Genomic DNA, 11,570 nt, shown 5'->3' with positions numbered 1-11,570 from the left:
GGGTCGCACCGACGCAGCGCCGTCCAGGGCCTGGCCGCCGGCGTCAGTGGCGATGCATCGCTCTGACCTCCCCTACGGCGTCGGCGCTTGACCCTGCCACGACCGGAAGCGGCTCCGCATTGGGCAGGACTAGAGGGGGTGGGGTGCCGCTCCGCCTCCCCGCAGGGGGAGAGAGTGGGGGCACCGGGTCCCGAGATGCCACGCAGTGTGTGTGGGTATGTTTGTGTGTACCGGTCATGAGGGACATCCGATGAACAAAGAAGGAACACGATATTGGCCGCGGAAACAGAGCCAGCGTATACAAACACACATACGCAGAGGGACAGAGCAGTTTCAGAGATAATAAGCGCGTTGGCATGCTCGAGCCCAATCAGCAATCCAACCCCCCCCCCCGACGCATGCCCCTACGCACGTCTCCCGCTTCCGTGATGGGCGTGCGTTAGCGGCGGATGAGAGAAAGAATCGGTGGAGGGAGGTGGCTGATGAGCGGTGGTGGCGACAGTTCTGACCACAAGCACCCACAGATCGACAAGCACGCCATCGTTTTCTCTTTCGCTCTCGACAGACGCACGCATGCAGGTAGGCGTACGCGGGTTCACCGCTGAAACCGCCGCCGCCGCTGCTGCGGCTGCCTCCTCCGCCCTCTCTTCTCACCTCCGTCCCGCCGCTGCCAAGGAGCAGAAAACAGGGCTCGTGCTGTTTCGTTTTAGCACTTCGAGAAATCCCTCAGCTCCTTCTCGATCGCCGCCACATCGGCGCCGACAGCGCGCGCCTCCTTCGCCATCTTCTGCGCCATATCCAGCGCGTGCGACAGGGCCGGGTGCACCTGCTGCTTCGGGGCCGCTTTCTTGATCTCTGCGTAGAGGGCGCGTACTTCCTGAATCGCGGCCGCGACGGACGGAGCCGGCTCGCCGAGTTGAGCTCCCTCGCCGCGCAGCGAGTGCAGCACCGGCGCCGGGAACTTTGCCCAGTGCGCCGTGCTCGCGATTACCAGCGGCGGCACATCGGTGCCAGTGTCGGAGGACGTCGGGTTGGTGAGGTCGCGGCTCAGGAGCTCCTCCTCGCGGAACTGCTGAGCAACGAAGACGGCGACGGCGGTGTGTGGGTCGAGCAGCCGCGAGCCGCTAGATAGCTCAAAGACGCTTTTAATGGTCGCCGCGCAGTCCTCCTCGCTACAGCGGCCAGCGGTAAAGTCGGCCTGCATCGCTGCCCGCACGCCGTCTGGTAAGGTGAAGACACCGTTCGTGTCCAGCTCGTTCATCAGCCGCTCCACTAGACGCGTGTCGCCGTTGCTCAGGAGGTACAGGAAACGCTCCACGTTGGAGGCCTTCAAGATGTCGATGGACGGCGACGACGTCACCGCCAGAGTGCGGTTGCGCATGTCGTACGTGCCGGTCTTCACGAAGTCGTAGAGCACGTCGTTCTGGTTTGAGGCGACAACCAACTTTCGCACGGGCAGCCCCATGATCTTGGCGATGTAGCCGCTCAGGATGTTGCCAAAGTTGCCGCACGGCACGACCACGTCGATCGGGTCGCCGAAGACCCACCCCGCAGGCGGATGCTGTACGTGGTGACGGTACGCCCAGAAGTAGTAGACCACCTGCGGAATGAGGCGGCCCCAGTTGATGCTGTTGGCGGACGAGAGGTGCACGGCAGTCGGCTCTGCCACCGCGAGTTCGTCGCGCAGGGCGGCGTTGGAGAACAGCTCCTTCACGGTGCGCTGGCAGAAGTCGAAGTTCGAGTCCACCGCGTAGGTCCGCACCTGCGTGCCATCGTCAAAGGAGAGCATCTGCGTCTGCTGCACCGGCGAGACGCCATGCATGGGGTACAACACCATGACCTGCGAGTGCCCGCCCGCGTTGATGAAACCGCTGATCGCCGCAACGCCGGTGTCGCCGGAGGTGGCGGCGAGGATGATGTACTTGTCCTTCGCCTGCGTGACAGTCGCCGTTCCAAAGTAGCGCGGAAAGAGCTGGAGGGCGAAGTCCTTGAAGGCAGCTGTGGGGCCATGGAAAAGCTCCATTACCGACATATTCGCCGCCCACCGCTCCGGTGCGTTGAAGGAGACGGACGGGATGAGGCCGTCCACCGCGTCAGCTCCGCTTTCCCTGGTCGGCGTGGTCTCCCCGCCTATCAGAAGCGGCGTCAAGGGGCAGATGTCGTCCTTGTCGGACCAGCGACTAGGGTCGTAGGCCTGGAGAATCAACGGATACAGCGTTGACGGGGTGATGCTCGCGTCCACGAGCTGCTCCAGAATCATCGCCGCCGCCTCCACGTAGGGGAGGTTGCGCTGCTTGCAGAAGTAGTATATCTGCGAGTCCGGCATCGTGGGAATCTGCTTGAGAATGTACAGCCCGCCGTCGCTCGCCAAGCCGTCGCGGACAACGTCCAGGAAGTTCGACGCCTCGGAGGCGCCGCGGGTGCTGATGAAGGAGCCGCCAACGCGCTTGTCTTTGTGCGCTTGAGTAGAGGCGATCGAGTCGAGGAGGTGGCGCACGGCCGACACCAGCTCCGCCATCGAGCTCTGTGTCGACCAGATAAAGCGGTAGTGATACCCCTGGTAGAGCGGCTCCATGACCGCCGAGTCTTCGGCATCGATGCACAGCACAAACACGCTGCCGCTCTCGACTTCTGAGGCCGCCGAAGCGCTGAAAAGTTGCGCTTCATCGACCAACACTGCGCGCACCTGCGCCTTCAGCTCCTTCGATGCGCGGCCAGTGATGACAAGAGTGAGCATCACTGCGGCAGTGCGCGCCGAGGAGGCAACCGCGGACAGGTGAGGAAACGGTGAAGGGGAAGGGGGAGGCGTGCTGGTGGGTGGATGGGCTGAAGAGGTGATGATGGTGGTGGCAGCAGCAGTAGCGGTGGTGCGTGACACACAAACAGAGTGCGAGGGGCAATCAATGTGTGGTGAAACACAACGATAGGGCACGAAGAATCAGGCGACCTGCATAACGCGCCTTGGAGTGGAGGGGGCGGGGTGCTACTGGTTGGTGCGCGTGTGCGTGTGCTTGGGCTCGCGTAGTGGAAAGGGGTGACGCAGAAAGGTTATAGGGAGAGGGAGAGATGGATAGGGAGGGATGTGTGTTGGGATCAAGGCGGCAGGCAGATGGGCGCGCCCTGGCATACTGCACCGTCGTGCGCGTGCGTGGGACGGCATGCCGATGGCGGCACCTCTCACTTCACGTATGCACACACCCACACTCACATTCATGCCTACACAAGATACAGACGACATAGTGGCGGTGACAAGCGAAGAGAGGGGAGGCGGAGGGGTACAGACGGCCAACAGGTCATCATCCCTGCGGCTCGCCGCAGTGCACTTGACTGGAGGAAGTCCGAGCGGCCTACTGTAGGCAACACACACACACACTCCCCAACGATTGCCACCCCTCAACGGCAGGAGGAGGGTGAGGGGGAGGGGATACATCCAGAAGGCGAGGCTCGATTTATTTCTGCGCTCACCATTGGGTGAGCAAAGGCGTAAGGGAGCACCTCTACAAACCCGTGGAGAGGAGGCCAGAAAGGAAAGGGCTGATGTGCGACACACGCCCACCGGCGGAGAGACCGTCATGCATCGTCTCACCGCCAAGGAGAAGGAAAAAAAGCGTGATAAGCAACAACGATCGATCAAGCACGCACACACACGCATATGCGCACATACATACACAGACACACTCTTCACCAACCGTTACAACGTGCGGTGTGGAGAAGCGTACAGGGAGAGGCGAGCTAACCAAAGAAAAAAGGAGGAGACAGATGAACCCACGAAGAGCCACACACACACACACACACACACACATACACACACACGCACACACGTAGACGACGAGGCAACCCAAGAGGCATGAGGATGGAAGGGATGCGGTGGGCGTGGGAAGACAGCTAGATGCGTGTGCCAAAGGGGTGAGGTGGGGGCGAGGAGGAGGAGGGGAGGGGAGAGGAGGGTGTGTGAGTTTAAGGGCCATATCTGGGTTGATATTGATGCGTGCGCCCCCGTCAGTTGAGCAGCCCTACTTGTGCCACGAGTGCACACATAATGGAGAGAAAGCAGCACCAGCGAGGTGTGACAGCAACTGCATTATGCGCACATGGGATGCACCCATTCATCCCCCCTTCCTCACCGACTAGCTGGCACACAAAACGAAATGAGTCAGAGAAAGCTTTCCTGCCTTGTTCAACGTGACCATTCTCTGACCGTAGAGCACGCGCTACACAGCACTCTACCCTCCCTCTGGCCCGGGCCCTGGCACAGACCTCAGGCGCGTGAACTGAAGCAGCGGCAGGCACGTCGCTACGGCTGTGCGCAGACACAGTCATCTGAGCACAGCCCCTGCCTCAAGCCCCACCCACCACCCGCCCCGCGGGTGGCCTCACAGCAGCTACCATCGTGCCGGTCGCCACGTGCTGCATCCTCCTCGGGGTGGCTCCGGCTCCCCACCACCAGCAGGGCAGTGTGGGGGCCGGGTGTGGGGTACGCTCGAGTCACGCCGACACGCTGCCCACCACATGGATGGCGCAAGCGTGTTCACGGCCGCGGGTCGCACCGACGCAGCGCCGTCCAGGGCCTGGCCGCCGGCGTCAGTGGCGATGCATCGCTCTGACCTCCCCTACGGCGTCGGCGCTTGACCCTGTCACGACCGGAAGCGGCTCCGCATTGGGCAGGACTAGAGGGGGTGGGGTGCCGCTCCGCCTCCCCGCAGGGGGAGAGAGTGGGGGGCACCGGGTCCCGAGATGCCACGCACTGGGGCTGGCGTATCCACCGCTCATCAGGGAGGACAAGCACACGAAAAGTAAAGCAGAAAACAAGACACAAGCAGGGAAGGACGGAGGAAAGCCCCGCGCCTCACCGCTGCCTCTCCTCTCCTCCCTTCTCCCTGTCGCATTCCTTTCCAACACACCAACGTGTGAGTGTGTGTGTGAGAGCCGCTGGCCCATCAGTGAGCGTGTCTTTGCCTGTTCTGTTTCGGCACGTGCGCGGTACCGTGTCGCGGCGATAAAGCACGCGCGGAAGCTGCCACTGCAGTGCCGCAGGCTTGTATGTTCACGTTTGGAAAGAGCCGATCGAATCATGCGCCTGAAACACGAAGCGTGTGCCACCGCGAGTGCGTGCGTGCGGTCGACTACGCCAGCAGGGAGAGTAGGGTGTCAAGCGCCTTCAAGTACCCGACGTCATAGTCGAAGTCGGCATCAGGATCGCCGTCCTGCAGCAGCTCCTTCGACTCGTACGTGTACGCGAAGTCCACCATCGTCACCCGCGCCGTCTTCAGCGGATCATCGGCATCGTACACAAAGAGCAACGAGGAAGTGTAGAAGCGGAAAATGGTCTGCTGACTGAAGGCGACGCGCAGCCGCTGCAGCTGCCGGCGGAACACCTGCTCCATCTCGCGGCTGTGGAGCAGAAAGGTCGACATCTCGCTCTTCACCTCGTTGAGGCTAAGGCAGCGGCACTGCAGTTTGCTGCGGCAGTTGTACCGCCCCTCATCCGCGTTCCACCGGCGGTACCCGGCGAGGCGGATGCCGTACCGTGCCGACGTAGACAGCCTCGCCTTGCGCTCCTTGCTCCGTTTCTTCTCCGCGGAGGGGTGCAGGCCGTACTGGCGGCTGCCCATCTTGATGTCCATGACGCACGGACGACGGAAGCGGTAGCACACGTACTCGAGCATGATCATGCGGCAGATCTTCTTGTCGCCGCTGTTGTTGTCCTCGTCATCGTCGTTGTCTGCATCCACCACGATCTGCTGCTTTCCCGGCTGCTGCGGCTGCTCCTCGCTCGCCTGCGCTGTCGACGCCGCTGCGGGCTGCCCCTTACTCTCGCAGCGGAGCACGTCACGCGCGAAGAGGCGGCGTGTGCCGTGGTAGCGTGGCACGAAGGCGGCGAGCAGCTGCAGCGCGCGGTGCTTCTGCGCGGCGTATTGCCGCTCCGCGGCGCTGGAGCTGCTGGTGAGCCCTTCCAGCAGCGAGGCAGCAAAGGAGCCGACCATGCACGGCGTGGCGGTGCCGCTCACGTTGGGGGCCGGCGCCGCCGCTGCTTCACCCCTGTGCTCAGCCTTTTCCTGTTCTATCATGGATGCGCTCATCGGCGACGATGGGAGTCTCGGTGGCACGGCTTCAAGGGAGTCGTGTGGCGCATGGTGAGGCTGCTGCGACGCTGGCGTGGTGCCTAAAGAATAGGTGACGGCTGCACCACCGCTGCCACAGGTGGTGGCCGCGGGTGACCAGGCCAACGGCGACAGTGGCGACAGACCTGCCGCCTCCGCCGCCTGCCGCTGCACCTCGTAGGCAGGCGCTGAAGTGCGGTAGAAGTGACGGAAGCGCACCGTCCACCACAGCCGGGCAGCCAACTCGACGAGATCTTTGTCCACCTGGCGCGGCGACGTTGGCGATGGCGGGTTGTTGTATAGCGGCCCAGCGCAGCCACTGCCTCCGCCACAGCGCTGGCGCTCGCGCCCCGTATTCTTTTCCGCCAGCTGTTCCGAGGCGAGAATGTTCAGGTTGGACATGCCCTCCGCCTCGTACTGCTGGTAGGCTTCCCACCTTGCCTCGCACATGGCAGCCACATCGTCCGGGTCGGCCACGACGCTGTCGCTGTCGTCATCTCTCCGCCGCTGGGTGGCGCTGGTGTGCAGTGGCGAGAGGTGCCTCGCTTTAGAGGAGAGGGAAGCGGCGGCGGCAGAGGCCGCGCCTTGTTGAACTCCTGCGCACGGTGTGCCTGAGTGCTGGTGGCTCCAATGCTGAACCGTGTGCGGCGCCTGTCGCACCGCCTCCCGCACGAGCGCCTCTTGGTAGGGCTGTATCATGTTGTAGAAGGCCTCCTCGCGGCGTGAGCCGGACTGCTTCAGGAAGGCGTTCCCCTCCGTTACGGAGAGGTGGTGGCCGCCGACCGATGAGGAGCTAGAGAGGTCGACAAGCGTCGGAGAGCCGGAGGGGGTCTGCAGGTGCTTCACAGAGGTCTCTGCCGCTGCATTGCCTAGCGGGATTGTCGCGTTCGTTGACGTTAATGTGGCGACGCCGGCAACAGGTGTTGCCTGTACGGCAACACCTGTGGTCTCTGCCGCGGCCTCACCTGCCAGTGGAACGGAAAGCGTCCTGTCGGGCCTAGGTTCTGCAGAGGGGCCTTGGGCGGCTTCCTGCAGCGGGCAGGAGGAGGAAACGGAGGCGGCGGTGCGCGTGACAAACCCGTCGTGGACGTTCACCGTGCTGCGCTTCAGACCCACCGCAACAGGTGCGACACATGCTGCCTCATCAACGGGTGGAGGAGTGGCCGCACCGCATGATGTCACTTGAAACGCGTCTCCGGCGCCAATGGCGCTGCTATGACTTCCGTTGTTGCTACCTTTACTGGTGATGACCGCAGTGCCCGCCAGGCTTAGCGTACCAGCTGGAGAAAGAGTGGGTGGACGCGACATCGCGGTGGGCGACGTCTCCAGAATGCACTGGTCCCCTCCAGCGCTATCTATCGACACCTCGGCAGCGTCTCGGCTATCGCGTTTGCCCAGCAAACACAGCGCCCCTGCCGACTCGCCTCCTCCTCCGTCACGCGCCAAGACCGGCACCTGCACCTGCGGCAGCACCGCATCACGCGTGTTGCTCACCGCATTCCCTGGCTTGGAGCAGGGGCTATCGCTGTTGCTTCTCTTGGCAGCCTCGGCGGTGCGGCTCTCGACGTTCAGCGCCGCTGAGATCATCGCCAGCGACGTCTTTGTGCTTGTGGTCGCGGTGATCGGCTTTGGATAGGGTGTGCGAATCCCCTTGAAAGCGCCTTCGCGCGCTGCGCCCCCCGTCGCAGCCACCGCCGGCGTTAAGACGACAGGCGATGGCATGGTCGTCGTGTCAGAGTCCGCCGCCTTTGCCGTTGCTGTTGACTCATCGAAGCTCATGGCCACCAGCCGTTGCCGCTCCTCATCGCGGGCAGCGCTGCGTATCAGCGATCCACGACCGCGATAGCGGTGGCGGTGGTGGCGGCTGTGGGGCTTGCGACGAGCGTCCTTGCGCAGAGCTGCCGCAACGCTTGTCGGCAGCGTTGCTCTAGAGGCGTGCTCACTACTGCTGCTGGCGCTGTCGTCCGGCAGGGATCCTTCACAGGAGCTGCAGTAGCCGTCCAGCTCATCGCTGCTGTTGCACAGCTTCAGCGCATCTGTCGAATCGTCGTTCATGTCACGCAGCAGCGGCATCAGCGGCATCAGCGGCTCTTCCGCCTGAGAGGTGGTGGGCTTGCCCTCGGCGCGGTCGCACAGTGCGACGACCTCGACGGCGGTGTCTATCGCCTGCCCGGACATGGGTCGCAGAGGCGACTGCTGTTGCGGGGGATGGCTAAAGCTGACGTTGGCGCTGCCCTGGCGACTAGAGCGCGGCTCCTCGGCAGACAAGTGCTCGAAAACGGCGTTGAAGGTTGACCGCGACAGAGACTTGGGCATAACCGTCTCCCCTCAGCGCGCACGCGCAAGGCGGTGGAGGAAGGCGGGTGGTGACAGTTGCAACGAAAAGGAAAAATAAAGGCAACACTAATGACGGGGTGCGTGAGGTTATACAATGAGGGGGTGGGTGGGTGGTATCCGCTCCACGAAGAGCAGAGCAGAGAGCGTGGGAGATGTGCCAAATCCTACCGTTGCTCCACTGGTACGCCGCCGTGCACGGGTGTCGGCACACACACACACACGAAACAGCAGCCGATCAATCACAGATCAAAGGCGTGGGTTGGGGGAAATCGGGGGGGGGGCGAGGGAGAGCGGCCCACAGTGGAAAAACGCCATAAATTCGCAGCGGCGCCGGAAGGGAACACAGAGGTTTGAGGATGACACAGGAAGACGTGAGAGGGGAGAGGGACGCAACGCACACGCACGCACGCCTGTGCACCGCACAGAGAGGCAACAAGAGGAAGCGAGTGAGGCGAGGGAGGTGGCTGTGTGGCAGCGCCTTTCTTATCTCACAGCAACGACTGAAAACCAAGGATTACACACGCAGACACGCACACAGTGAAAGCTGGGGGCGAAGAGGAAGAGGAGATCCGAACGGCAACGACAACGGCGCAACGTGAAAAGAGAGGAGGGCGAACCACCACAAAACCAGAAAAGAAAAGAGATCAGCGCTTAGGGCAGTGGGAAGGGGACGAGGAGGGTTAACCGCGGCAGCAACGAGCCCCCCCAAGACGCACGCGTGCACAGGCAGACAAGAGCAGAACGTACACAAGCGCAGATTGGTGATGGGATGAAAGGAAAGGTGTTTTGCGAAGGAGTTGGGCAGCACCGAGCAGCATGCGACACGCAAGACAAGAAACGGACAGCGACACACATACAGACACGCACACACACACACACACACACACGCACACGCACAGTTGCAACGCGATGACGGCGACGTCGACAACAACAACAGCAGCAGCAGCAGAAAAAAAAGAACGGAATGAAGAACCGACGAGAAAAGCACCGATTCCGCACCTGTTATTATACGCACGTACACACACACACACACACACGCACGCAGACCGACAGGCTTATGCGAATACGCTGGCGTGTGCTACAAGAAGGGTGCGGGCGCACAGGTCGACGAGAGAGAGAGAGGGCGGGAGAGGAATAAGGGACGGACGCTAGCGGGAGAACGACAAGGCAGTCGTTACACAGGAGACAGCTAGAGCGGAACAAAACTACCGAGACGGCGACACACACACACACACACACACGACGACAACACCAATACCCGAGGGAGGATGGAAGAGAGAGGGCAGGATACAGGGATGTGAAGCGACAAGAAAGGGCAAACAAAGGCACCAAGAAACGATCGGGGAAGGGGAGGGAGGCCTACTCACGGTCGCATCTATAAAGTCGGGAGGGGTGGAGAGTGGGGAGAGGGGTAGGGCACAGGAGCGACGTCGAAAAGATACAACTACAGGAGGACACACGCATGCAGACTCGAAGCTTTCCCCAAAAAAGAAAAAGGGGAGGGGGGAAGTACAGAGAAATCAGCGACGTACCAAATCGACACCGTCGGCAGAGCGACACGTTGAGTGGCGAAGGTCAACGCGCACAACAGCTAAGGGTGCCGACACGAAAGGAAAGGCATATATGTTAACACCAAGCGACGGTTCAGTGAGCACACTTACAGCAAGACGGAGAGAGCGAGAGACGCGGTGGTGGAGGCTGCGGCGGGAGGGGGGGGGCAAGGGGCGAATTCGGTGATACGAAGCGTGAGGGCCTGACGAGTCAACCACACACACGCACACTAAAGGTGAGAGGGAGAGCAAGAGCAGGAGCAAGCAAAGGAGTGTTGTACTCGTAGAAGTCGTTCGAGCAGTCGTGGGAGGGATGCGCGCGTGTACGTGTGTGTATGAAGGGAACAGGTGTGCGGAGGCCAATAATTCTAATCTACCGTTCACTAACCGCGCCGTCACTCAACGTGTGCTCTTCCCTTGCCTCTTCTTGGGCGTGCGTATATGCAGTCGAGGTAATGCGTGTGCGTGGGCTGTCGCACGCTAGCCGAGCCGAGGGGCAACGAGGGTGGAAGAGAAAGCCTTTCAGGAGGTGGTGACGGCGCGCCTCTTCCGGGAAGGTAGCAACGATTATGGTGGCGGGGGTATGCCAACAGTAGAGCCGGCGTGCAGCTAAAGGCAGTCAGGAGAAGAGAAGGAATACGCTGTGTGTGTGTGTGTGGGTGGGTGATGCATGGAGTACAAGAGGGCGGCAAGGTAATAGACTGGGGCTTTTGTGTAGGTATGGGAAGCTTCTGCACAGGATTAGATACACACACACACGCACACAATGGAGTAAGAGAGGGGAGAGTCGAAAGGGAATGCACCGCCGCGGCAAGGACAGCATAGGATACAGAGAAAGGGAGAGACAAGAAGAGGTGAATGAGTGGAGCACATGCAGCAACCACCACGTAAGTTTGGGGAGGAGAGTGAAAGGCGCTTGTGTGTGTGTGTGTGGGTGCGCTGCCACTGATAACATGCGGCCACCTCAAACTCTCTTGATAACCAACGGATATGCCCGCTGGGCACCCTTCCGCACTGGCAAATCTAGCTAGGGGCCCGAAGAGGGGGCACAGGCAATGTGGGAGTATCCTGTGCGTGTGCTGTCCACAAGACATCATCTCCTTACCACTGGCGGATCAGGAGGTGTGTGGGTGGGCGGGAGAGTCTGCCAACGCTCAGCTCGACGAGTTTCAACGCCGCCTTGTCCCTTCCAATCGACTTTCTTATTTCGCTCATTTTTCGTTCACTGTTCATCGGATGTCCCTCATGACCGGTAGACACAAACATACCCACACACAGTGCGTGGCATCTCGGGACCCGGTGCCCCCACTCTCTCCCCCTGCGGGGAGGCGGAGCGGCACCCCACCCCCTCTAGTCCTGCCCAATGCGGAGCCGCTTCCGGTCGTGGCAGGGTCAAGCGCCGACGCCGTAGGGGAGGTCAGAGCGATGCATCGCCACTGACGCCGGCGGCCAGGCCCTGGACGGCGCTGCGTCGGTGCGACCCGCGGCCGTGAACACGCTTGCGCCATCCATGTGGTGGGCAGCGTGTCGGCGTGACTCGAGCGTACCCCACACCCGGCCCCCACACTGCCCTGCTGGTGGT

The 11,570-nt window shown here is 61.8% G+C and overlaps 2 protein-coding genes across 2 annotated transcripts; both read right to left on the bottom strand.

The window, feature by feature from the left end:
• Positions 1-706: 706 nt before the first annotated feature.
• LDBPK_140350 (threonine synthase, putative) lies at positions 707-2,737 on the bottom strand (the record flags this gene model as incomplete). The annotated part of the gene is made up of 1 exon (XM_003859359.1): positions 707-2,737. The coding sequence occupies one exon, from the start codon at positions 2,735-2,737 to the stop codon at positions 707-709; it is 2,031 nt and encodes a 676-aa protein (XP_003859407.1).
• A 2,386-nt stretch (positions 2,738-5,123) lies between these two features.
• LDBPK_140340 (inositol polyphosphate kinase-like protein, putative) lies at positions 5,124-8,417 on the bottom strand (the record flags this gene model as incomplete). Its single annotated transcript, XM_003859358.1, has 1 exon — positions 5,124-8,417. One exon carries the CDS (start codon positions 8,415-8,417, stop codon positions 5,124-5,126), a length of 3,294 nt encoding a protein of 1,097 aa, XP_003859406.1.
• Between the last annotated feature and the right edge of the window lie 3,153 nt (positions 8,418-11,570).

This window comes from Leishmania donovani, chromosome 14 (assembly GCF_000227135.1).
Source record: "Leishmania donovani BPK282A1 complete genome, chromosome 14".
Lineage (NCBI taxonomy): Eukaryota > Euglenozoa > Kinetoplastea > Trypanosomatida > Trypanosomatidae > Leishmania > Leishmania donovani.
The sequence above is the reverse complement of the archived record's forward strand: the minus strand, read 5'-3'. Positions and strand labels throughout refer to the sequence as shown.